This window comes from Thermobia domestica, chromosome 1 (genome assembly GCF_964235325.1).
Source record: "Thermobia domestica chromosome 1, izTheDome1.hap1.1, whole genome shotgun sequence".
In the NCBI taxonomy this organism is placed as follows: Eukaryota; Metazoa; Arthropoda; class Insecta; order Zygentoma; family Lepismatidae; genus Thermobia; species Thermobia domestica.
In genome coordinates this window covers 206181072-206208722 of record NC_137454.1, presented here as the reverse complement: position 1 = coordinate 206208722, position 27651 = coordinate 206181072, and the positions used below count along the sequence as shown (strand labels likewise).

The 27651-nt window shown below is 35.7% G+C and overlaps 1 protein-coding gene across 4 annotated transcripts in view; it reads right to left on the bottom strand.

The window, feature by feature from the left end:
* Positions 1–27651, bottom strand: part of kl-2 (dynein heavy chain 2, axonemal kl-2) — a 564598-nt gene that overhangs the window by 475450 nt on the left and 61497 nt on the right. For all 4 annotated transcript variants that reach the window (XR_014132735.1, XM_081769103.1, XM_081769086.1 and 1 more), the window contains exons 12-14: positions 23940–24086; positions 15147–15361; positions 37–194 (exon numbers count right to left, since the gene is read on the bottom strand). Coding sequence is in view for 3 of the 4 variants with exons in the window: in XM_081769103.1 (XP_081625229.1) it covers positions 37–194; positions 15147–15361; positions 23940–24086 (520 nt within the window). In the remaining variant the exon portion in view is untranslated. The remainder of the gene's footprint in view (positions 1–36; positions 195–15146; positions 15362–23939; positions 24087–27651) is intronic.

The window sequence follows — 27651 nt, the reverse complement described above, 5'->3', positions numbered from 1 at the left end:
AATACAGTTAAATATAATAAAGTTGAATTAACGTACCTATGATGATATCATTGTAATCAGTGACAACCAATTTGACACTTTCTTTCAAGATGATAAGACTGGTATACTTCTGATATAGAAGTGCTATTGTAAGAGGAATTTCACGGCCGAACTTTTGCCAAAATTCTACCTCCTGAAATGTCTCAAACACAACACTAGAAGAAACAAGTAAGCATAAAATTAAAGCCAAAATTTCAATACACAATTTGATTCTACTGAAGACAGCATTATGTGATATGTACAGTCACGAACATAAATAAATAGAGGTAAGAGTCTTTATTTCTTATAGCTCCAACCTTTATTTATGTTCGTGGCTATATGAAAAGTTTATTTTTTTACTTTGAATACAGAAACTGATCTGCTTCTATCCGAACAATTTCAAGTTGTTGCTTACCTAAGAGATTTCATTCCACCATCGTAATGCTCGATTTTTCCGCTACTGCATGCAAGCATTCAGAGATCATTTGCCAGGAAACCCACATTGATGAAAGGTGCAGCAGCTCGAGATCAAAAGCACAGTAGCCCATGGAAATAGGTCTAGACTCTTATAAGAAATATCCTTGAACACAAAAGCATAGATGCCAGTTGCAGTCAAAGCGTTGGTAGAAGGGCAGCGATGATTTAGCCGTGTGACTTGAAGCTGTGTTCTGCCACAGCTTCACATAATACTACATAATGCTGGTATTTGGTCTTCGTAAACTGAAAGTATGACGTATTTTTGGTAGTAAACAACATTCATTTTGGAATTTTTTGACCTTACGGATCTCGAGCTTCCCTCTGTAGCAACCACAGAGCTTTTCAATTTTCTTTCCATTGATGTACTAAGTTACATCGATCTGTTTCATGATCATTTCTATAAGTGAGACCTTAAACTTTTCCAGTCACTCAGGTATATCCATACTTTGTTCACTGTCACAATAAATTCCTAGCAGTTACCTGTTAAGTGGTGCTTGCATAGCATTCTGCCCATGCTCTTCCGCTCAGCGATATCCTGTGGTGTTAACGCAAGCATACTGGCCTTGGGGAAAATTTGGAGCCTCAATTTCTGATGGATTTTACGATTCACTGTTGATTGGGCCACATATCTCCCCTGCACTGAGAAAACCCGCAGATACGATGTGTCCACCACACACTCATATGGCTTGAGATCGAAACCAGAATCTCTCACACCAAAGATAAGCGCTCTACCACTAAAATAATAACATATAAACAACAAAATAATATATAAATAATTATTCTTTAGTCAGCCAACATAGAAACAATCTCATTAAGTCAATGGTCTCAATACTACAGTTTTCCGAAATCTCTGGTAACAGCAAGCATTTTAGTTGGTGTGCAAATCACTGATCCACTGTATTTCGCGTCCTGATGTAAAGTGAACCAACGTTCTTTTAAACTCTTCTTCAACGAAGAAAAAACCTCATAGGGTAAAATACTAGAACCATATGGGAAAAGATGAGTCTTTAATGGGAACATCGCAGCAGCACTGCAAGTGTAACTACAGTAGTCACATTTCGTATGATAACCAAGTATTTTGAAAGGGAGAGCATTTTCGGGAGTAGCACTAACACATAACATTTCCTTCAGTAATTTAGTAATTACTCTATTCTTTTTACAACTAAATTCCATTTCTTTTACCTTTCTTCAATCCAGAATTGTAAATTAACTTTCAATAATGCATATATGTCATACATTTTTCTTCTTTGTTGATCTTTTGAATCAATATAACATTTATATAAGAGTTTTTGATATCATAGAGGGAATCATAATCTATAATACAAAAGAACACTTAAAAAAATCTGTCGAAATTATAGATAAATCAACTTATAAGTGAATGGATACACTGTTTGAGCATCTTCACAGTCTCTTACAGTCACAGTGCCATACATACTATTCTCTTAATAATTTCGGAATGAGTGGACCAATTGTAGGATATTCATTCTTGTGAGAATTGAAGGAAATCTATTTTTGTAAGTTACGCAGAGGATCAATATAATAATAACATTTGAATAACGCTACCTGATACTCCATGAAATGAAAATCTTAGTAAAGACTACACATTAAAATTTTATCTAGTAAACACTCCTCAGCGCAAGAATTTAGTTAAAAACTAAAATAAAATAAAAAATCAACTAAATAAATATATTGTAAGGATCCCCACCTTCAGCTCAAGCACATGTTCCCATAACACGTGCTAATATTTACGAACAATACAAGCAGACATGAAACTACAAAAGGAAGACACGAAACCAAGACGACGGAGCCCGAGGAGGAACGAGCCACCAGAAGACCATCTATAAAAGTGTAGCCTGAGGAGGAACCAGCTAGCAGTTTGACCGCTGATCAAATAACCAACACCTGCTCCTGAGGTCGTCTTGGACTAGGGAGTTCACCCTTACCTAAACCTGAGGTCGCTTTGGACTAAGGAAACCTAACTACAACCAAACCTCGCAAAGCTGCCTTGGGCTGAGGATGTTTCCCGCAAGACTCACCTAAAATCCTGCAGGTGCTCTGGAGGCTGCTTTGAGTAAAAGGGGCACCGTGCAAAACACCTTTCTCCTTCATCTTGGTCGCTTAGAAGGACATACTTAATTAAATTGTTCTTTGTAAATTCAAAGATATTTGTACTTAAATGTTGTAATAAAATTGGTGAAGGGGAAACATCCGGACCGTTATTGACTCTACCTCAAAGACATTACATGGTGATAGGCGCGAAAAGTTTTGTAGTAGACGCTCTTTTTATTACCTTTAAATTTGGCACAGAACAAATAGATCGGTTTCACTTTTTCTACTTTTCCAATTTTTTCTTTTCTTCTTCTTCTTCTTCTTCTAGCGCGATTTATGCCAGAGACAAGGTCTGGTAAACAGACATATAGAGCTGGAGATAATAGCAATGGAACTTTTGGAAATATGACGGAGGATGCATCAAATACGTCATTCAGCATGCTCCACCTGATTAAATATATAGTTTTTAGTCTTACAACTAAACAATCAAAATTGATACGGGGCACTAACCTATGAAAATCTTAAAGCAAAGCTAGTAGCATTAAGTAGGCCGAAAATACCATCTTATAAAGGTGAACAAGAACTATTTCAATTCCAGCAGAAATCTGACGAAGCAACAGATTTTTTTAACTAAATTAAGGGCAATAAGGCAGTTCTTACCGCACGCATCGGAAGAGCAAAAATTCATCATTTGTCATTAGGTCTGCAGAGAGATTTCCTCAATAAAATAGCACTCGAAAGATTTGAAACAGCAGAGGCGCTGCAAACCAGATTAAATCAATTGAAATCCGCCAACGGTTTACTAAGGAAGAGGGATCATGTAGAATTAGCACAGAGATTATATACACTATATGGCCAAAATTCAGTACCTATCCCTTATAATCCTTCTTATTTCTTACCAAACGATCCTAAAACGGTAAATACCTCAATTCAAAACCTTATCAACAAACACATCCTGTAAAGATGCAACCCGCTTTACAGCCATCGACTTATCATCCTGAACCTTCACACAAAGTTAGCAATTTTCAGCCTAACCCAACAGTAGCATCCTGTCAACCACCTATATCTAGTCACCATTACCAACATAAAGTTATGGAACCTAGGGACGTTCCCCACCCAGAAAAGATAATCCTCAATCTGATCTTTCTACAAGGGTCGTTCACGGTTAACCGGGATTTTCGTTCGTAAATAATCGATGAATAGTCGGATCATGATGAAACTTGTGAGTGACGTAATGTATTCCTTACAAGGATGTTATAAAATAGAGGATCTGCCCATACGTATCTTCATCATATGAACTCAATGAAGCCAAAAAACAACCGAACATCGTCCAAGCCGGCACGTTTGATTGGCTACTCTCATTTCCGCCATGATTGTTGGCTCGAAATATTGCAATTTTAGTGGCGCGAAGTGGGCAAAGTAGGTGTGGCGATGCTGTGACGTATGGCTTCAAGATTTTCTAGTATGGGCAGATCCTCTATTTTATAATCTCCTTGATTTTTTCTCGAGTAACTTGCGCCCGGCATGCCGTATTTGGCGCATGCGCAGCAGTTGCAGCGAACAAGGCGGCAAGCAGTGTGTCTGTGGGTATGGAGCAGCGATGTGTAATCAAATTTATTGTGAAAGAGAAAGTTAAACCAGCTGAGATTTTCAGAAGATTGCAAGCACTGTATGGTGAACAAACCATGTCACGGACAAGAGTGTACAAATGGTGTGAACAGTTTCGCGAAGAACGGTAGGTTGGTGACAAATGAAGCGCATGGACACATTCGTCCGACTGCAGTCCCACCAGTGAATATCGCACGTGTTGAACAAATGATTCTTGAGAATCGGCGAGTAACAGTGCGGGATATTGCTGCCGTGGTGAATATCAGTGTCGGGAGTGCTGAGACAATGATTCACAACCACTTACGCTTCCGCAAAATCTGTGCAAGGTGGGGTTCCCGCCAGTGACATTTGATCAGAAGTGGACATGCATGACGGTCTGTGAGCAGCTTCTGAATCGGTTTCGAGCCGAAGGTGATGAATTATTGCAATCCATCATCATGTGTGATGAAATATGGTTGCGCAATTCAACTCCAGAGACCAAAAGAAGCAGAATGGAGTGGGAAGAAGTTCACGACAGATGAAGCACTGCGGAATGATGTCCTTCAGTGGCTACAACAACAACCAAATTCTTTTTACGCCAAAGGAATCAGGGAGCTGCCACAACGATAGCAACGATGCTTCGAGCGCACGGAGAATACTTTGAAAAGCTAACATAGTTTGGTGCTTCTTGTGCTGTTTCCTCTGAAGAAATAAAAGTCCCGATCAACCTTGAACAGTCCTTGTACTTTGGCTAACAAAATGGCAAAACTTTCCATCGTTATTGCTCAGTCCAATTATAAGAACGGAAGACAGGGAAACAAGAAACAATTATTTTCAAAATGGCGACAAAGGAAAGAAACAACAGGGACAACCGCAGAATCAACAAGGAACCCCAGTAGAAGACCAAATATTAGTCTGTGCAGTTTGTCGGTCACGGTGCTTCTGTGTGTTTCAAACGACAAAAAACTCGTAAGGTTGCCCTTTGAAAAGGGGCCCAATTCTCAAAAACAGTCGAATTCTGATACAGACAATATAGCAGTTAATAAGAATGATTTACAGAATATTAATTATGAAATTCCTAGTCGAGAACAACAGTCGGAAAATTCAACGGACCGGCGAGAAAACATTAAGTTGAAGAATGAAATTAACAAGTCAACTTTGACTATTGGTACTAAAACAGGACAACAAATAACTATAGTTGACACTGGCAGTACCGTCTCACTTTGGCCTTCGGACTCTATACCTCCTGGTACAGAATTAATTCAACTTCCAACTGTTGTAAAAGGAATATCGAGAAAACAGTTTTTTAAAAACACATAGCTTTAATTACTTTTAAGATTGGCAAAATAACACTCAAGTATTACTTTCGAATCATCCATAAAAATACGATGCCCGTGGTTTGGGGTGTGGATTTCCTCCAGCGCACGTATGCCACTATTGATTTACATAAAAACGTAATTTATCTTTACAAGAAACCCAGGAAGCAAATAATCCCGACAGAGAAATAGAAAATTCGCTGTCAGCATTTGTAACTCGTATTATAAAACAACCTCAGCAAAATTGTTTTTTCTTGGCTAAAAAATAACCATTCTTGCACGCTCGCATTATTATCTCCCTATAGTAACAAAGAAAAATATGACAGCACGGAATCTTTTGTTATATCAGTACTTCCTGGATTGCTTGAGAACTACAGGTTATAAGCCATTGGCTAGAAAATTGATACCAACAACTTGGTTATACTAATCTCTAATCCTAACAGACACAATGTAACTTTACAAATGAATATGCCAGTGGCACCTCTTGAGGCAGGTCAAGAATTTACCTTATACACAGTAGAAACATCACTCCCGATACAAAATTCGCAACAGTATTTTACAGATGAAGAAATTCAAGAACGCTTAGAATACACAAAGAAGTTCTTCAAAAAAGAAGTATTTGATATAATTCCCGACTTAAATAAAGAACAAAAAAGGAATTTATGACTTGTTATATAAACAAAGAGACGTTTTTACATATGCTCCTGATGACATAGGATACTTCATAAGGTCTGAATTTCGAAATCAGCCGCATATCACGATAGATCACCACCTATTCCTATTCATATAAGAGATCAAGTGGATAAGCAAATTCACGACCTAATTAATGCTAAAATTATAAGACCTACTGATAACAGTAATTTCAGTTCGCCACTTTTGGTTCTACGTAAACCAAGTACACAAGAATTCAGATTAGTTCTTAATTTACAAAAATGTAGTAGTTATACCAAATATTTATCTGTCCCTATTCAAAATACAGAAGACGCTTTGAACTCTCTAAAGGGGAAATGCTTTATAACAAGTATCGATCTCTCGACCTCTTATTACCAAATTTTGCTTCATCCTAAGAGCCGTAAATATATGATCTTTGAACTCAATCCCACCAGAAAATCATACGAATTTTTAAGGTGCGTCATAGGCCATTCTGCCTCATCACAATCGCTCAGTATTTGCACGACAATGATTCTAGACGGATTACCGAATAGAATAACACGATTTGCCGACGATATCATAGTGGAGAGTTTCGACTTTAACCAGCAGCTAGAAGACTTAGAAATGGTATTTCAGAAATACAGAAAACACGACTTTAGAGTCTCACCTCGTAAAGCGCACTTGGGATATCAAGAATTAAGTGTCTTAGGATTCCTCGTTAGCGGCAAATCCATTAAAATATTTCCCAAAATAGCACAGAAAATTATAGACTTCAAGAAGCCCAACACAAAAAGAATCCTAAAAAGTTTCATAGGCCTTTGTTCGTACTTAAGGGCGCATATTAAGAACTTTACAATCAAGATAGAACCTTTTAAAAATGTGATGGCCCCTAATTCAAAATCCAAATGGACCGAGGAACATGATATCCTTTTTGAACAATTAAAGCAAGATGTACTGCAGGCCGCCTTCCTATCTCATTTTGACGATTCACTGGAGATACGAGCGTACAGCGACAGTAGTCAAATACAGTCTGGAGGAATTTTAGCCTGCTTCGACCCAAAAATAGGTATTGAGAAGGTAGCAGCATTTTGCAGTAGGAGATTTACAAAGACCGAGGAGAAGGTGAGCATATGGCAAAAAGAACTATATGCCCTTATATACACATTAAGGAAATTCAGGTATTATCTTCTTAACAGAAAATTTAACCTTTATGTTGACGCAAATGCCTAAACAATTTAAATACACAACCTGATAAAGTAGGGAAATATACCCGTTATAAATTATTTTTGGCAAATTATAATTTTGACATCCAATATCTGCCTGTCACTAAGCATCCAGCCGATATTATCAGTAGATTAGAACAAACACAGGATATTAGAAAAGAAGAACAGAACGAAGAATATGAAAAAGAAAAGGACGAGGATTGCGAGGACTATTACTCAGTTCGTACTAATAGTCTCGATGTTACTGTTGTACAAACTGTGGACCGCGATCCTTTACTGAACATAGCAAGGGAACAACGCAAGTATGACGATTATAGGGATATCATTTCAGTTTTAGAAGTAAGAGAACCAGAAAAACTTTCAACAGTTAGGTCAACCCGACTCTTCTGTCTTAAAAACGACATACTCTACAGGAAACAAAATCATTCCGAATATGGTTTCTTGTATCTTTTGTGCATATCTAAATCATTAGCTAATTTGTGGTTTAAACCTTTCACAGGCAAGCAACAGGAGCCCATTTCCGATTTACAAAATCGTACAAAACCGAATACTATATGCCGCATCTTAAAAACTATTTGACCTATAAGATACGAACGTGCCCTGACTGTGAAAAACTGAAAAAATACCAGAAAAGAAACAAGTCGAGCTGTTGCACCATCCTGTTGGAGAAATAGGATCAGCGTGGACATATGACGCGCTTGGCCCACTTCCAAGCAAAAATGGACAAAACAAATACATATTAGCAGCTTAGAACTAGCCACACGCTATGTTGTAAAAGTAGTTGACTCAATAACTGCTGAAAGTACAGAAACGTTCTTAAAACAAGAAATTATTCTTAAATTAGGAGCATTTAATATATTTTTTATTGTATAATTTTGTTTTATTTTATAATTTCTTATATCTGGACCAACATCCCGTCCATTCAGCTACAAGGCTTCAGCATTTCGCACAAAAATACAGCTTTACTTATAAATTTTCTCCAGCATACAACCACGCTTCAAATGGATTAGTTCAACAAATGAACAAGATTATACAGGGCTGTCTTAAATTCTTAGTCCAAGAACACCGTACTGATTAAGAAAAATAGTTGCCACACGTCATTTTCGCAATTAACAATTTTGTTCTGGCTGGAACAAAGTATTCGTCTAGTTTTCTTTTGTGCGGTTACGAACCTCGTACGCCAAGAGAAATCACATTTGAATCAAAGCGTATACGATACAAAAGAAGTATTACGATAAACGGCATAGACAAACGACCTATCAGCCGGGAGATTTAACATTAGCCTGCTTTCCTACAAGGAAACAAGGACAGCTGAAAGTTTTCACTAGCACATGCGAGGGACCCGCAAAAATATTCGAGAAATTGAATCCAAATTTGTACTGCGTGGAACTACCTTCCAAATTTCGTAGAAGAATACAGGACATCTCAGTAGACCGTTTGAAGCCATTTTACATGGACCAAACAGAATGAGCATCATTTTCGTCAGATGGACTTCTACATGGGCACAAATAGAAGAGGAATACAACAAAATTACAAGTACTTACCAGCAGCAGAAAAAAAAAAGGATAACAAGAAAAGAATTGTAATAGGACGGATAAAATCGCATGTCTTTATTTCACTTAAACAATTCATCTCACTCTGTTATTTAACTTCGTTGCATCAGTATTTCCGTTCAATTAGCAATATGCAAACTCAACACTTTTTTCTCTTTCATTTTTTAGTTCCAGAAGTCATTAATCCATGCAAGGACAAAAAATACAATACTTTCTTGTTTCTAACATCGATTCTTCAATGAGAATTACATGCCCACCTATTACGTCACTTTTCGTTTCCTTATGCAGGATGTTCAAGAAATCAGGCATCTGGCAGTCTCATACAGAGTGACCAAAAATTCACGTTCTCTATTTCATTTTTTTAAAAAGAAAATTTTCAAGATTCTGATTCCGATTATTATTCTTTCCTTAATTTTCTTAATTATAATAACCTATTTTTGCCTCATCATTAATAAGTCCCGTTATAAGAGCCAACATCCTCCAATACGTCCGGCCATTTCACTACCGCTAGAGAGGATTACATCGTCGGCACCTATTATTGCAACGGACGTACAACCATCGCTGACAAACACCACCGGACTCGACACAACAATACCTACCGAATTTAGTGAACAACAAACTCGAACTGTCCCCACAATTAGTGACTTAGTATATATTTCTATTATGAACATTTTTGAGGAAACATGCAATGTTTTGTACATAGAACTGCCTGTAAACGCCTGTCAGATTTTGACAGGCATTATACAGGCGCGTGTTTCGGCGAAAACACATGTAAAGAAAACATTAGAGGTACATTGTCTTCAGGTGATATGCATGTCGAAAAAGTATTAAACTTCTGTTGGAAATTTTGCACGGAAACACGCGTTGTACAGAGTCTGTACATTAAAATGAGAACATGCAATGTACACGTAGTCACTCACACGCAAGTAAATGGAGGGAATATATGCATTAAAGTGCCTTGAATGGATTGGTGATAACTAGGGTTAGGATCTTGATGATTTTGCATCTTTTTTCTGGATTAGTATAAACATTGCTCGTTGTGTTATAAATCCTGTTTTATTAAAAAGAAGTAATTTAAGATAAACTTGTTTATGCATTTTTTTTTTTTTTTGCATTTTTTGCCCATTTCTGTGTATAAGTGCATTTTTTACAGTTTTGGGTATTTTACATGCATATTTAGCATTTATTCTTACTTTTAACTGCATAATTCTCATTTTTTAAATAAAAACAATAAATTGAAGCAGAATGCTTCCGCCTACACGATTCTAGTTCGAAGATTTGTTGGAGTAGGCGTGGCCAATGTCCGCAGACTGCAGTCTCTGGCGATTAGTCACATGAAGCGAAGGAGCAAGAGTTCAATGACCTTGACATTTACTGTTTTGGTGAGCTGTTGGTAGACGCCTAATTCTGCAGTTTATATGGGTAAAATGCCGAAGATAAAAGAGAGTACTGCTTCCAAGCTTAAACGATTTGTGAGTGAATTTGGAGGTGAAAAAGTATTTACAACAGATGGAAGTGTTCTCTACTGCAAGGTGTGTGATACGGCAGTTTCAGCCGAAAGAAAATTTACCGTTGAACAGCATGCGATTTGTGCGAAGCATTTATTTGTGCTGACATTCCGTTGAACAAAGTGGACAACGTGACATTGCGTGCCTTTTCGGAAAAATACACTTGTAAACCCCTCCCCGATTCTTCGACATTAAGGAAGAATTACGTGAACAAACTTTACGAGAAAACAATGCAGTGTATTAGACAAGAAGTGGAGGGAAAGAAAATATGGGTGTCCACGGATGAAACGTGTGATTCGGAGGGACGAAATGTAGTGAATGTTGTTGTTGGAGTGATACAGGAGGGTGGGCCGGGTAAAACATTTCTTTTGAATTGCGAAGTTCTGGAAAAGGTCAATTATTCCACGATCAGTAAGTTATTTGATAAATCAATGCATCTTTTATGGCCTAATGGCGTCCTTTACGAAAACGTGCTGCTCTTAGTAACCGATGCTGCACCGTATATGGTAAAAGCAGCGAACTTACTGCAGGCGCTATATTCGAAAATAATCCACATTACGTGCCTCGCGCATGGTTACCACAGAGTGGCTGGAGAGAGACGTGTGCAGTTTCCTGATGATGATAAACTCATAGGAAGTGTAAAGAAAGTGTTTAGTAAGACCCCATCACGTGTAGCTGCTTTTAAGTCTGAGCATCCTGAACTCCCTCTACCACCTAGCCCCGTTCTTACCAGGTGGGGAACGTGGATAGAAGCTTGTAAATACTATTGTCAAAACTTCGATGCTGTGAAGAAAACGGTAGACTCTTTCTACCCCTCCGAAGCTTCCGCGATTCGAACTGCACAAGAGACACTGGCCAATCCTGAAATTCAAGGTACGCTTCTACATTCAATCTAATTTTGGATTTCTACCAGGTGTAATTACTTCCTTAGAGAAATCTGGAGATAAGTTGACAACTTCAATTGACTCAATCAAAATTGCACTAAGTGCATTAGAAAGTGTTCCTGGGGAAGTAGACTGGTAGTGTCAAGAAAAATGACAGATGTATTGAAAAAAAAAAAAAAAAAAAAAAAAACTCAGGTTACCATGTTTTGTGTTCGATAGTGGACATTCTTTCAGGCAGAAAATTTGTACAGCCCAAATTAGAAAGTGATCTAGGAATAAGTGATATGATCTATTTCGAATATGCTCCGGTGGTTTCTGTAGAAACTGAACCTTTTCAATGTACAAATTGTTATTTGTAAACAACCGCCATGTATTCCAGTTCGAAAACCTTCATATGATTTTTGTTGTTTATTGCAACTCAGTGTTAGGTGCCTCTTTTGAGAAAAACACAGAGTAGAACCACGTATATATACATATATATATGTATATATATACTAATAAATAGTAACGAATGATTCTCTGTGAAAGCATTTTTTTTTAAATTATAGTGCAATTTTTAAAATTTTTAGTGCATAGTTGCATTTTTTATTTTGCATTTTCCCCGCATTTATAGTGCAATAAAATTCTAACCCTAGTGATAACATTTGCAATACAGTAAGAATGAAAAATACAATGAAGGTGCCTGTTTATCAACATGTAATATTATGTGTGACATTCGCATTACATGTAAACACCATGTATTAGCGTATAGCATGGAAAACGCATGATGTAGAATATGTTATTTTACATTTATCATTTTCGCGTACATGCGAAGTGTGTAACCCCCTACGTGCAATGTACAGGCAATGTACAGGTGAACGGGAACATACAATGATCATGATTGTCAATAAACGTATTAAACAGATACGTGTGGCGAACAAAGTGGATTGGAGCTAAACATTCACGTTATAAGCATAGGAGTCACGCAAAATTCAGGCACAAGTATCCAATTCGACATTCGCTATGCAAGGTTCATACACAAGTATTACAACTGCAATACTTGTGTATATGCAAGGTGCACTGACACATATATACAGAGGCATGTGCAGATCCTTGAATTAGATGATCAAATAGTAGTATTACTCCTTAAAGTATGCAGCCTACATTCTAGTAATCGGATTTGAATTTTACACATGTTATTTCTATATTTTATTTGAAGTACAGGATCACGCATGACCCACCTTTCGTCACTGGTAAATACTCGCTGGGAATTGGGTATATCAGGGACGTACGCAGGAATTTATTTCGAGAGGGGTCCAAAGCTTTTCGGGGGAAGGTCCAAACACAATTTCAGGCTAAATTATATTAAAAATATGGCACAAACATGTTCTACATATGTAACAGGTAGAAGTAATTCACCTGTAACATACATTTCCCACATATGTCACAGGTAGAAGTAATTCACCTGTAACACGTAGGCTCATGTATATTACATGTACATGTGTCAACGTTTAACATGCATGTGATCTACAGGGCCGGATTTCCCAATAGGCCCGGTAGGCCCGGGCCTATGGGCGCAGGCTCCCAGGAGGCGCACGGCCGAGAGAAAAAATAATATCTAGAAATAAAAATAAATAGCCATAACTTAACATACTTTTTGAATTGATTTTAAAAAATCAGGCTAATAAAGCATTCTGATTTTGAAGTTCATTGGAACAAATAATTGTTGGTAAAGTTAAAGATAAAATTGCATCGTAGAGTGGTGTTTAAGCAATTAACATATAGGCCTGATATAATTTTTTAATAAAGGTTTTTAGGAAAGTAACTTTAACCAGACTAGGGGGCGGAAAAAATTATTGGGCCTAGGGGCGCCAAAATGCTAAATCCGGCCCTGGTGATCTATACAATACATATCCAATTTATGAACAGGCAAACTGCACCTTACATGTGGCTCTCATATACATGTTACCTACATGTCTCTTCTGCCGTATATATACATGGAACGTACATGTCTTATACGTGTCCAACATCTGTGACACGCAAATTTTATGTACACTCAATACAATGTACTTTACATGTATACTCCGCTTACACGCCCACTAATTTGCTAACATCTGTATTTCACATGTATTTAGCATGTCAATTACATTTTTATAAAATGATCAGCTCTCGTTGGATCCTCATGAGGTAACGTATATGTCAACTACATGTTATATGCGTCCTTCTCCTTTAGCCTACCAGCATAACCGTGGGACGTAAAACTTAAAGATTTCATTTAATTTTACATGGAATATGCTGGTTACGTACATGTCTTTCCACTCTCTACGTGTTGTTTATACGCATTTTTCACGTTGCAAGGTTGCAACCCTATCAACATGAAATCTACCTGTTACCGTGAAATGAACAATCAATGATCTTGTAAAAAAATCGATACCTGTCTCATGCGTTTAAAAGTGTTCCACTTTCAGGCGCATGTACAGGCGCCTGTAAAAATATGCCTGTTTATGCATGTTTCACAGGCGCCTGTAAACCACCTGTATTTTCTGTCTGGGTTATTAAATACAGTGATGACACTTTCTGACTACTTTCAGGGAAATGATAACAAAGTGTTGATCCTACTCAGTCGGAAGAGATAATATAATATCATTGCCATTTTATTGTGTTTACATCCTTCAATACAACTGTGTTTAGTGCTTTATAGTGTTTTTTACGTATTTCCAAACTACAATAATGTGCACCTTACTTTTGTGTGTACCAGTGTTTCTTTTGTCACCGCACCCTAGTGCATTAATAGGGTTACTTTCAAAAATTATCTTGTAAGATTATTTTTCTTACAGTGTGGGGGGTGTAAGGATCTCCATCTTCAGCGCAAGCACATATTCCCATAACACGTGCTACTATTTACGAACAATACAAGCAGAAAAAAAATTACAATAGGGAAGACACGAATCCAAGACGATGGAGCCTAAGGAGGAACCAGCTATCAGTTTGACCGCTGATCAAATAACCAACACCTGCTCCTGAGGTCGCCTTGGACTAGGAAGTTCACCTTTACTTAAGCCCGAGGTCGCTTTGGACTAGGGAATCCTAACTACAACGAAACCTCGCGAAGCTGCCTTGGGCTGAGGATGTTTCCCGCAAGACTCACCTAAAACCCTGCAGGTGTTCTGGAGGCTGATTTGAGTAAAAGGGGGACCGTGCAAAACACCTTTCTCCTTCATCTTGGTCGCTTAGAAGGACGGACTTAATTAAATTGTTCTTTGTTAATTCAAAGATATTTGTATTTAAATTTTGTAATAAAATTGGTGAAGGGAATCACCTGGACCGTTATTGACTCTACCTCAAAGACACTACAATATAAATAAAAACCAAGATGAATAAAATGAAAGAACAAAATACTAAACTGAACGTCTTTTGCTTACTTCAAAGATTATCAGGCGGAATATTAATTTTAATATTGTTTCTTCACACAGAAAAAATGCAATTTAGCAAATTTTAATAATAATCATATCACTTTGAGATCTTAGTATGCATATTCAATATCGAAGTCAGTACATTAACACTTAAACTGGTCATTTCAAAATTACTGACTAAAAACTATGTATGGAAAAAGAATGAACATCGCTGATTCTACACCAGATATCACGTTACTGCTTCTTGTTTGAGCAAAACATACATTCGTATATTCGAAATGGAAGATTATTCCATGAAATATGCCAACACAACAATGATGGATTGCTTACAAGTAACGGCAATATTCTTATCTAATTTTGTCTCCGCACTTGAAATTCACAGCCAATTTTGAACATACTCTTAGGTGTTGATATACATAAAATAACATGTTTCCTATTTAATACATTGACATAATGAAATAATCACAAGAAGATTTAGTTAAATGTACCTATCATAATTAGGTTCCAATAATCCAGGGTTTTCAGTACTTCTGCGTAATAAAGGTCTTTCCAAACGCTGTGACAAAGCTCGATCCGCTTGGAAGGTCCACATATCATAGTTCTTCTGGATGATTTCGTCTACTAGAGTAATTACTTCATCGTACTGTTGTTTTACGTCTTCGAATATGGGTGAATATGGAATCCACACAGCGTTACACAACAGCTTTAAAACCAAGAAACGGTTACAAAAACTGAAACTGTATTATGACACTTACTAAATATAAAACATGACTTCGACTTTTAGACTTTCCATGAGAATTATTTTGTCTTATAACTTTGGGTAAAATAACTAATGAAACAACTAAACTGATGAACGATTATTACTATTAAATTCAGGATGCGTCCAAATATTTATTAACCCTGAATTTTTCAATTGGAAACCCCATCTTCGTTTCTTACATACACACACACTGCTATTTGAATCACATCTTATGGTTTCCATTATATAATTGAAGTATGGTTAAGCTTACCTCTAATATTCTGAAAACAAAATACATTAGCTCCCTCGTGGCTATATACATATAGAGTTAGCGTACGCGTCCTCGTCTCGGGAAACTCGGGTTCGATTCTCGGCGAAAGCTCATTTGGTTCGGATTCCACGTTAAGCTGTAGATCCATGTCTCATATAGCCTCGATGCTGAAAGGTACTCTAATCATTAAATCAACCAACAAGATACTAAGCTAAACCTGAAATGATATCTTCATTATATTATGGAAATCGTGACAGGTAATTGAAACAACAGTGTTTTTATGTAAATAAATAAACCGCTGACGAAGGTGAGGAGGTTCCCATTGAATACTTGAAGCGAAATTTCTGTTTAACACCGCTTTTATGTCCATGTCTACTGTAGTTTTACTATGCTTTTGCTTTATGAATCTTTCGTTTCCTATAAATTTTATGGTAGAATTCGCATTACACGAATGTAAGTATCTTAAGTATTAGATCCAGTCAGAAGCTCATAGCTACACAAAAACTAAAACTTTCTTATATGGAACGAGACCCAAAGTGTATAACATTTTGCGTACTTGTTAAACAAAAACCCCACAACAAAACGAGAAATCATCATCCAGTACAAACAACTCCACATATTAGTCTGGGAGACATAGGATAGAGGCAGCACTGATACAAAAAAGGCAAAGCTGGAGAACAAAATTAAATGTAGTGGAAATGACTCTACAAAATGATGAAATCTGTCTGGAAACCAGGGTTGAAAAAATCACGATTAAAAAAATAATTCAATTTTGTTGATTATTTATTATTATTATTATTATTATTATTATTATTATTATTATTATTATTATTATTATTATCTAAATCACTTGTATTTTTCATCTTATATCAAATATGTTTCTTAGGGTTTCAAAAAAAAAAAAAAAAAAAAAAACAATGAATTTAGCAACGGAATAAAATTTAAATGTTTTTCTTTTTTAAAAAAATTGAAAACGGCTTCTTTTTGGCATTTGAATAAATGAGAAATCGGAAGTTTTCCGATATTATATTATATTTTCTGCAAGATGTTTCTCATACGAGGCAAAATGTTTTGAAAAACTTAATAATTAAACTGTTAGAATCAGTTAGAATAGACTGGTCAAAAGTCTATAATGAACTCACAGTATGTAATTATTAGTCTAATAAGGAATTGTTTCTTTATCAAGCAGTAGATACATCAGGTCACTCGCTCACTTCAGAGTATCCTTTTTGGAATTATCAGCAAAATTTAAATAAAGAATTTTGAACAGGATACCAAGTGTAATGTACCTAGTTTTGTGACTGGAAAATTCGGCTAATATAGCAGAAATGCGAAAAACTGCGAGAATCTTAATGTTCTTACGAAGGGTGTTCCGCTTATCTTTTACATCTGCTATCTAGAGATCTTGAAAACTGTGAAAGAGCAAGTTATTTCCATCGTAAAATCTTTTAGAAAAACAACATTGCAGCATCTAAATATTGCGAAAGAGGATGTAAATCACTTCATATCCCCACGAAAATGTAATAGTAATGGAACACGGTAGTGGAGCAAGTACAAATTTCAAAAATTGGTCGATTTTATTAGAATATGTGAAGAATATCGATATCTCAAATAGACAAAGCGATGTAAGAGCAAGTGGATAATTTAAGTATTAAAAGGAACACCTAACATAAAAATCCTCAACTCAATTTCTGTTGTATTAGACAGAATTCAAAAAATGAAACAATATCTGCCTCTGTAAGAATATGGAAGTGTCTTCACGAAGAATTAAAAGGTGCACTCTAAGACGCAAACATGGAAGAGATATGAAAATAGTTACAAGCATGCATTAACATCAATCCATTTCTTTACTTATCTTTTAAACTCTAAACAGCGAACATTCAATTTTAGTACCGAAGGAAACGATTTAGAAGAAATTTGTAGAAGAAAATTATGCTAACGCTCGCGGCAATTAAGTCTGCAGCAAAGTCTTTTCCCTTCCCTGATGCGATGTTCATCGACGAAGTTTAAAAGGTGTATCCACGCACTGAGTGGTGGAAATAACAAGAATATATTTGTATTCTTGACAGCAGCGCAATGAAATAGCTTATGCAGTTATTTACAGTTTCTGCTTTATCTGCGAGAGTTTAAAGAATATTTTCTTCTTTTGGTTTTCTTTTGATAAATTAAATACAATCTAAGATCGTTTAGAAACTGCAGACTTCTAAATTAATATATCTTCTGAACTACTTTAATAAGTAAACAACAGAAGTAAAATGTGAACGTGCAGAATGTTACCATTTTGCACACTGCAAAAATTTTGTATTGCACTGCACAGCAAGCATATAGCCTTTCAAAAAATATTTAGTTTATAAATTAAATAGATTTTTTGTATTCCTTTCATCATAATTCTTTTATAATGAATATCAGTATCTTTTACTTTAAAACTGTAAAATTATACAAGGCAATTTTGCATATTAGCATGAATATAAATACTTGATTTCAAGTTATCTATACTGTATATGATTAAAATAATAGTACAATATGTAAGATAGTTTAGTACTCAATAGAAGTAGTAGAAGTTTCGCACAATACATAGCGAGTGTTACGAACGACCTGTTTGATATTATACTACAGCGAATGTACTACTATTTTACAAACTGCAAAAATTCTGCATTGCATTGTACAACAAGAATGTAGCCATTTTAAAACTTAGTTTACAAATTACATACATTTTTTATATTCCTTTTATCATAAATTTTTCGTAGTGAATATCATATCTTTTGCTTTAAAAGTGTAAAATTATCCAAAGAAATCTTGCATATCAGCACGAATATAAATACTTATTCCAAGTTATCTGCGCTGAGTATGACCAAAATAATAGTACAATAAGTAAAGTGGTGTAATGGTTAGTAGAAGTAAGTTTTGCAGACTACGTAGGTCGTCTCACGAACGAACGACTTTTATTTTCTATGCATCTTTGTTATCATACATATTTTTCAATTTTCCTTTTTTATCACTTTTGACCGACAATAGGAAAGAAGCATGCTGATCGTGGAAAATAAAACGAAATCGAGAATTCAATTGATTTAAACACATTTCATGGCTCCTACATACTGTAAAAGTGATTTTTCGATGTCTGTCCGTCTGACACTCGCCTAGAGGCCATATCGTTAATGTATCTAGACTAAATTTTAAATTTACGTTTTATATGAGATTCTCCAGAAGGGTTTTCGAATTTTCTTCCTACCCCCAAAAATAAGGGTACTTTACTGAAGGTGAAAATAAAAAATATTATTTTATCAAAAACAGTTCTTAACGATTTTATTTATTTTTCATAAATCAATATTTCATTAACAACAATATAATATAGTATTAGCCGTTTCCCTGGGAAAATCTAAAGGATTAGTTTACTATTTGAGGTGTTTTTCTCGGATATTTTCTCAAAAACGACATGTAATTTTGTTCATATTTCATAAATAAATATTTTATTAAGAAATCTACATTATGGTATATATCATTTTTCATTTAAAACTTCACAAGAGGTAGTTTACTTTTAGGGTGAGTTTTTCTCGGACGATTTTCTCAAAAACGACACAGATGATTCTGTTCGTATCTGATAAATAAATGCTTCATTAACAACCTACAATGTGATATAAATCATTTTTCACTTAAAAAATTTCACAAGGGGCAGTCCACTCTTGAGAGTGAGTTTCTCGGATGATCTCAAAAACGACTCCCGTAAGTTTGTTCATTTCATAAATAATTATTTCATTAACAAAACCTACAATACGGTATAAATTATTATTCATTACAAGTTACAAGGGTAATTTTCTCTTGGAGATGTTATTCTCAAAAACGACTCCCGTAATTTCGTTCCTATTTCATAAATAAATGTTAAATTAATTAACCTACAATATGGTATAAATTAATTTTTCATTACAAAATTCAGAAAGGGTAGTTTACTCTTGGGGGGGGGGGGGTGCGTTTTTCTTAGATGATTTTCTCAAAAATGATTGAGACGATTTTCTTTATATTTTATAAATAATAAACCTACAATATGGTGTACGTCGCTTGAAATGAAAAGTCTACTTAGGATAGTTTAGTTTTTGTGGGTGAGTTTTCTTCGAAGTTTTCCGAAAACGCCTATTATATTTTTGCTCATATTACATAAACAAATGTCTTAGTAATACCTGCAGCATGACTTAATTTTATTTAATCAATACGAGGAAGAATGTTTAGTACCGTCGTCTATATTTTTTATTTATTATTATTCCAGCTACGGTGCAAAAGCTATGATATACAGCTATATTAGCACGACAGGTATAATTCTGAACTGAAAATTTTGAGTATTGAATGTTACTTGGATTCAAGCTTTCTTCTTAAGTCTCCTGTAAATATGAAATGCTCAAATCAAGTACACTGTCAAAATTCATGGCCCATCAACTTTAATCTTAAAAATTATATATTTGGTTTGAACTTTCATTTTTAAGATCTTACCATCAGATAGTACGGATTAAGAAGCGAGTTTTAGACTTACATTCTATTACTATCCGATAATGGTCAGAAATATGAATTTTATTTCTGCTTTAAACAAAATACATTTGATTTAAATTACGGTTTATTTGAAAAAATTCATTCGATTTAAATCAGTCAACCAAAGACAGAGAAAATTTAGAAAAAAAGGAAAAATTGCATTAATATTCAATAAATAAATATAATAAAATAAAAATAGCTACTACAGTGAAATGATTAACGAGTCATCACGTCAATTTTTAGTCTTTTTAAGAATTTTACAATTTATCCATAACATCGAATAGTAGGTGTGCAAAGAACAACAATGTTTTAAGAAAGTAAGATTAACAACTCAGACAGTTAACTGAAAAGACACTGCAGTATGGTAAACAAAAAGTCATAGCATTCGTACGCTTAGAGAAAGTATATGATACCGTACCTTTGGAGCAAATATGGAAATAATTTCAGCAGAACGGAATGGAAGAAACAATATGGAGGGGCAAATAATTCCATAGGTTTACCAGTGCTGGATGCAGGGTGACACTAGCAAAAGCGCTGGTTTGTAGTGACGAACGGTCTGTATTCTGCTTCCTATGCTATTTACTATCGTTATGGAAAACGTGTAAAAATACAAGGAGACAAAGGGATGAAATCATATTTATGTGAAAAAACGATATAACAGTTTAGGAAGATAGAAAAGTACGAAGATAACTGTATGTTTAGAAAAAACATACAGAAGAACATGACTTGCATAACTGAATAGTGACGCTGTGAATATACCAAGCAAACAAATAAAACTAAGAGAATTATCATTGAAGACTGTAGCCATTTAAAATACTTAGAATCAACAATGATGGCAAATGGGAGAATAAGGGAAGATTATAATCTTAATCATAATTTATTACATCCGTTTACCGTCATATAACAAAATTGGACATGCCAGTTTTAAATATATACATAAAATAACATAAATACCATTATTACATATGGATTATTCTGGATTCACCAATTTACCTTATTATACATTTAATTTTATGCATAATACTTATTTTGAACCTATTCTTCACTCTATCACGTGCGTTTTCACTTTGATTATAAAGCTGTTTACAGAAAGCTGATTTTTTATACACGGTGGAAGTAGATTGTATAATACCTTTGTGATTGATTGATTCACCTTTCTCAAAATGAAATGAAAAAATGAAATTTTTGAGTTTTATGTCCCATGATTATGTCGGTTAGGCTAAAGGAGCGGTGATGATGAGAAATGAGTGAAATGGTGGAATGAAGAAAGTAGGAGAAAACGGGAGAACCCCGAGGAGGAAACCCACGCACACGGTGTTTGTCCACCACAAAGTTCACTTAGCGCGAGCTGGGATCGAACCAGAGACCCCAAGCACCAGAGGTGAACGCTCTACCACTGAGCCACCGCGGCCCTTAGAGTACCTCTGTGAGTAACTGATTTAATATATATGTTTGATCTGTGCAAAGAATGTCTTCTTTACTTGTTGTGTTATATCTTGAATGTCTTTTTAAAAGTAAATTCACTACTATATATTTTTTTCATATATGTTAATGTTTCAAACAAATACATTGAGGGAAGAGTCATTATTTCAAGTTCATTAAAAATATTTCTGCAAGAAGAATTCCATTCTACTTCTGCTAGTATCCTTACCACTTTTCTCTAAAGCCTAAAGACGACAAGACTCTTAGGTGTACTTTCCCACATCAAGTCACATTTATTATAGAATGAAAATTTGAAAAATATATACACCTAGCTGTTTTTACATTAATCTTACCTCTTACACATCTAATTACATAACGGGGCCGCGGTGGCTCAGTGGTAGAGCGCTCACCTCTGGTGCTTGGGGTCCCGGGTTTGATCGCAGCCCCCGCCAAGTGAACTTTGTGGTGGACAAACACCGTGTGTGGGGGTTTTCTCGGGGTACTCCCGTTTCCTCCCACTTTCTTCATTCCACCATTTCATTCATTTCTCATCATCACCGTCTCCTTTAGCCTAACCGGCATAACCGTGGGACGTAAAACTCAAAGATTTTCTAATATCATAACATTTGCTTAACTTCTTGGATGTTCTATATGTGAATTTATTAGATATTTTAACTCCAAGGAAGATAGCATTTTATGCATATTTTATTGTTTTATTACCTATTCTTATTATATTGGTTTGATTACATTTAACATTATGAAAATTTAAGGGACATGTTTTATTTGTATTAATAGTTAGCTAATTTTTATTCATCCAATTTGAAAGTTGATTCACTGCCAGTTGGCAAATTGAAGCTAATTCGCTTTCAGCTTTCACATTAACTATTATATTTGTATCATCTACATATAAAGTTACAATACATATAAAGTTATAAAGAATTGTTAATATTTTCAGAAAGATCATTTATATAAAGAAGAAAGAGAAGTGATTCTAGAATTGATTCCTGTGGTACTCCACTATTAATAATTTCTTCACTTGATACATATTTTTTATTTTTATTATCAATTATTTCTGTGATTTCAGTTACTTGCCTCCGATTTTTATGGTATGATTCTACATTTATTTATTTGCTAGCTGTATAATACCATAGTAACGAAGTTTTTCTAGTAATACATTATGATTTGCTAAATCAAAGGATTTTGTTAGATCTAAAAATGTTCTTATACATAATTCTTTTCCATCCAACAAACTTCCTACAGGTTTCAAGAAAAGGAAAAATGGCTGTTTCACTGGATTTAGCTTTTAAGAAACCATGTTGTGCGTTGGATAAAACAGAGCATTTAAAAATGAAATTCATCACCCGATTGAACATTATTTTCACCACAATTTTACCTATTATAAGTAGCAATGAAATCGGTCTATAGCTTTCTATTTTATTGCGTTTATCTTTTCCATGTAACGCTTTAATTTTCGAAATTTTTAGTCTATCAGGAAAAGTCCTATGCTGAGTAAAGTTTGACATAATGGTTCAATTAGGTAGCTATTAGAAGACTATTAGATAGAAGACTACAAGTAAATAAATAAGAGAGAGAGAGGCATAAAAAGTAAAACACTTGAAATAGCATTGGAACACAGTTAGTATAGTTAAAATGCCACTATCTAATAATAAATCTCCGTTGCAGAAATATAGATAACACCAAACACAAAGTGAAGCTGACTCCAAACAACAAGATGAGGTTTCTTTGAAACCTATATGAACACACTCAACAAAGAAACTGTAAGAGAATTAGATGAAAAGTCTACTATCAGAGAAGAACGCTTCTCTAAGAAGTTTCTTCAAATGAGAATTACTAGAAAATGGCCGTGAGGACGATAAGGCATAGTGGCAGGATGAAGTACAATGGGAATAAAATGGGTGCAGTTTCAGAATGAATGACGAATATAAAAAGTCGTTCGGGAGGCTTCGTATACATCCAAATATAAATGAATATAAATTCATTTATATCCATAATAAATATAAATGAATAAAAGGTATTTCCAACACACTCCTGGATACTTTCACCAAGATTGGCAAATGTTGCTTACAACACTACTTTCCTCCAGTAAGTTCAGTACTTCACACTTTTATTTTCCTCCTCGTTTTGTTAAACTAACAACGGCTCAAGGGAGAAACTGAAAGCCAGGTATATACTGCCCTTACCAAGAATTATAACAAAATAAAAGTAAAATGGTTAGGAAGATTTCTGAGTGTGCTAGAAATTAAATAGAAATCAAAAGGTGAAGAAAAATAATTCTTCTCTATTTAACGATTGAAATGTCTTAGCAATCTATACCTGAAAATCTCTCTGCAATCGATCCTTTTTCATGCGACACCAAAGTGCATGACCTCCAAAACGTGGAAAATCTTTCGGCATTAATGGACACGTATCAGTGACTTCCCTTTTAATATTCTGAACTTCATTGCCAAATAGTTTGTATATCTGTTATAAAGAAAGAGATTATTATTAACATAGCACATTATCATCTTCAATTTATAAATTGAAAAATGTAGGAATAAACCGATTTGTAGCACAGTCAATGTGCCCTGATTGGTTGAAAAGTAACCTAAAGATTGAAAATCTGGAACTGGTTTGAAGGAGTGGGTAGCGCTTGTGGTTAGAGCACCGATACGGTACCTTGCCAGATTCCTTAACTGATTCAATTTTATTCTCACAATCTCATTCGTTAAATTTTATTATATAGTACATTATTTGAATCTAATCAAACAAACAAATAATATACTGGGAATCTGGTGAGGAAGTGCAGATAGGCACTAGGGAGTTCAGTTTAAGTGAAAGCATATAAGAGTATACGGCCTATTCCCTCAGCTTCATAGATGGGAGGGGGTATACCCTTCGAGTGCCCGAAACCTGGTGAGTTGCAATTAAGAAATTATAGCACACCTTGTAGTTGATGTATCGACGAACATGATACCTCGATCGAATAGACTTTGAGGCGGTGTGCCGATTATTCCAGTAATGCCGAAGGGAAGGAAGTAACAAATTTTTAACCATTTCCCTCCAAACTTCCCCTGTATTATCATGATCCCTTGACCCTTGTCACTGGGCAAAACTGTCACTAGGCAAATAGAAACATATTGTGTGATATTACACTGTGTGCCTAACATATGAAAAATGTATGTTAGTCACTGGAATACTACTCAAGAAACAAAATTGCGAACGACACACTACGTTTTTAAATCATGGGCTTTCCATTTGTCAAAGGAATTTTGGCAATATTTATGCCAATGTTTATTCAATAATTAAGCCACAATAACAGTGCCACGTAAAGTATATTAATGTTGATGTTGCAATAAAAAAAATGTAAAATAAAACACACACATTACAATACAAAATTAGAAAAACTGAGGTAGTTATTAATGTAACTACAAAAAGTATCTGCGGTATCTTAATTACAAATTCCCCAACTGGTGGATCGATGGGGGAGGATCAATACACTGGTCACCGAATTACCCGATCTAACATCAATATATTTTCGCGTAGAACATTATCCAATCATTCACTACCATCAAAGAGCGTACAGACAATGTCAGATGGACAACACGGCGTGTGCTGACGCGTATTGCTAAATGCATCGAAGGAGGTGGTGACATTTTTGAAAACTTGTTTTAATCACGTACTATAGTTTCAGCAACCTTCACGTTATGTTTCGTGTTGAAACTGCACCACATATCTTAAAGGCATACAGTGTAGTATCCACCTAATATAAAACTAACAAAGGACAATAGTTGTCCAATATATACCCAACAGTTATCCAATAGTTTGCCTAGTGACAATGTTGCTACTCAATAACAGAAGAATTTTGGAGGACAAGTTTTTGAATTTTCCTCTATTTGCCTGCCTTCCGCATTAGTGTTGTCAACAGCTCGAGCGGCTCGACTCACGGCTCAGTCACCACCGAGCCGAGCCAACAGCTCACCAAACCGAACCGGCTCGAGCCCTAGGCTCATTTGGGCCGAACAGAGTCGCGCCGATGGCTCACCCAGCCAAGCCGACTCGAGCCGGTCTCACATGAGCTGAGCCGAACCGAGCCGATGGCTCATCTGAGCCGAGCCGAACCAAGCCGATGGCTCATCGCAACCGAGACGGCTCGAGCCGATGACTCAGGTGAACCGAGCCGAGCTGAGCCGGTGGCTCAGGGCTCGAGTCGAGCCGGTTGGGCGCAACATCGTCCTGATTAACAAGAAAGAAAAAATACAAGTTCGCTTAGAAATATTTTTTCAGTTATTGATAAACAGATGGATGTAATAAAACAAAACAAATTTAGATAAACACAAAGGATGCCTTTAAAAAAATTGAATAGATGCTGTTACACGACCTTAACAATAATAGCTGCAGGCGTACTCAAACTTTTACACATTTGTACTATTATTTCATTAGTTTTTTGAATGATATTTACAACAGAGATCCAACTAGTACCCACTGATTTAAAAGATTGAATCACAAATCAGTTAGTACAAACTCAAATATAAAACATTTTGCTTGTCTTCACGTAATCCAACTTCAGAAATTGGGCTTTTGTTTTAACATTTCGTAGCAAGTAGTTAGCAACTTTAATCTAGTGTTTTCAACAGCTCGAGCGGCTCGGCTCATGGCTCAGTCACCACCGAGCCGAGAAGTAAGCCGAGCCAACAGCTCACCCAACTGGGCCGGCTCGAGCCCTCGGCTCAGTTGGACCGAACCGAGCCAAGCTGATGGCTCACCTGAGCCGAGCCGATGGTTCATCGCAACCCAGCCGGCTCGAGCCGATGGCTCACCTAAGCCGAGGCGAACCGAGCCGGTGGCTCACCTGAGCCGAACCGAACCGAGCCGATGGCTCATTCGCAATCGAGCCGCCTCAACCCGATGGCTCAGTTGAACTGAGCCGAGCCGGTTGACATCACTATTCCGCATTACTAAAATAATCCATATACTGTCCGAAAGCCTATTGTATACCTTTCGAATGAGGTACAATTTTTGTCGATACGTGAACTACACAGTATGTGATTCTTAATTGCAATGGAGCAGGTTTCAGACACTCGAATAGTATCTCCCGTATCTCAGAAACCAAAAGGAAGGAGAATAGACCAAATATCCCTACACTTTTTTCTGATTGGACTCCCATATCACCTCCCAAAATATCTGCACGTCCTCACCGGACACCCTATATACAATTGTATATTTTGTTTGATTATCTCTAAATAAGTGTAAAGTTAATTTACAGTAATATTACTATAAATGATATATTTAATATATTAGAAATTTCTTACATTATACTATGAAAGAAAATAGTCATGAAACTTACCATAAAAAATCCATTTTAAAATAAAACAGTAATAGCAAGGGAATCTATAATAGTCTAACTGTTGTACAATACAAGGAGGATAGAAAAAAAGTGATAATTTATGCTCAAATAATTCCATTTGGATGTGATAAAGAACACTCAATTGGAAAACGAAACCTAACTGAATGAGGATACTATTAAAACTAGATTTACATAGGCTGTTCCAAAGCAACTGTCAGTGGCGCTCACAGTTCCGAATAACGCGATGAGGCGACCCGATAGTGATGTTGGTGTGCAGTTCAATTTATGAGCTAATGATAAAGGTGGCTGTGAGGTAGTTTAATTTAGGTTAGGTAAAGAATTCACGGTGCTACAGAAATTTAATCATTCGTATTTGTTTTACGAGTAAGTTTACAACAATTATTCGATATTGTTATCAGTGTGCCTTCTTGAAGTAATGGGCTGCACTGTTGATATATACACAGATATTTTCTTGCAATTTGGCAAGCATGGTTCTCCTAAATACTTCTTTGGGTACACTTTTGGGAAAAGAGCACTGGATCTAGACCTCATCATTCGTTGTAAATTGCCGACCGCGGATCAATGATTAAAAGATTCGGTTTTTTTTTTTTTATTATTATTATTATTATATAAGGTCCCACGGTTATGGCCTTTAAGCAAAAGGAGATCCATGATTAATAAAAAGTAAATTAATGTGAAATC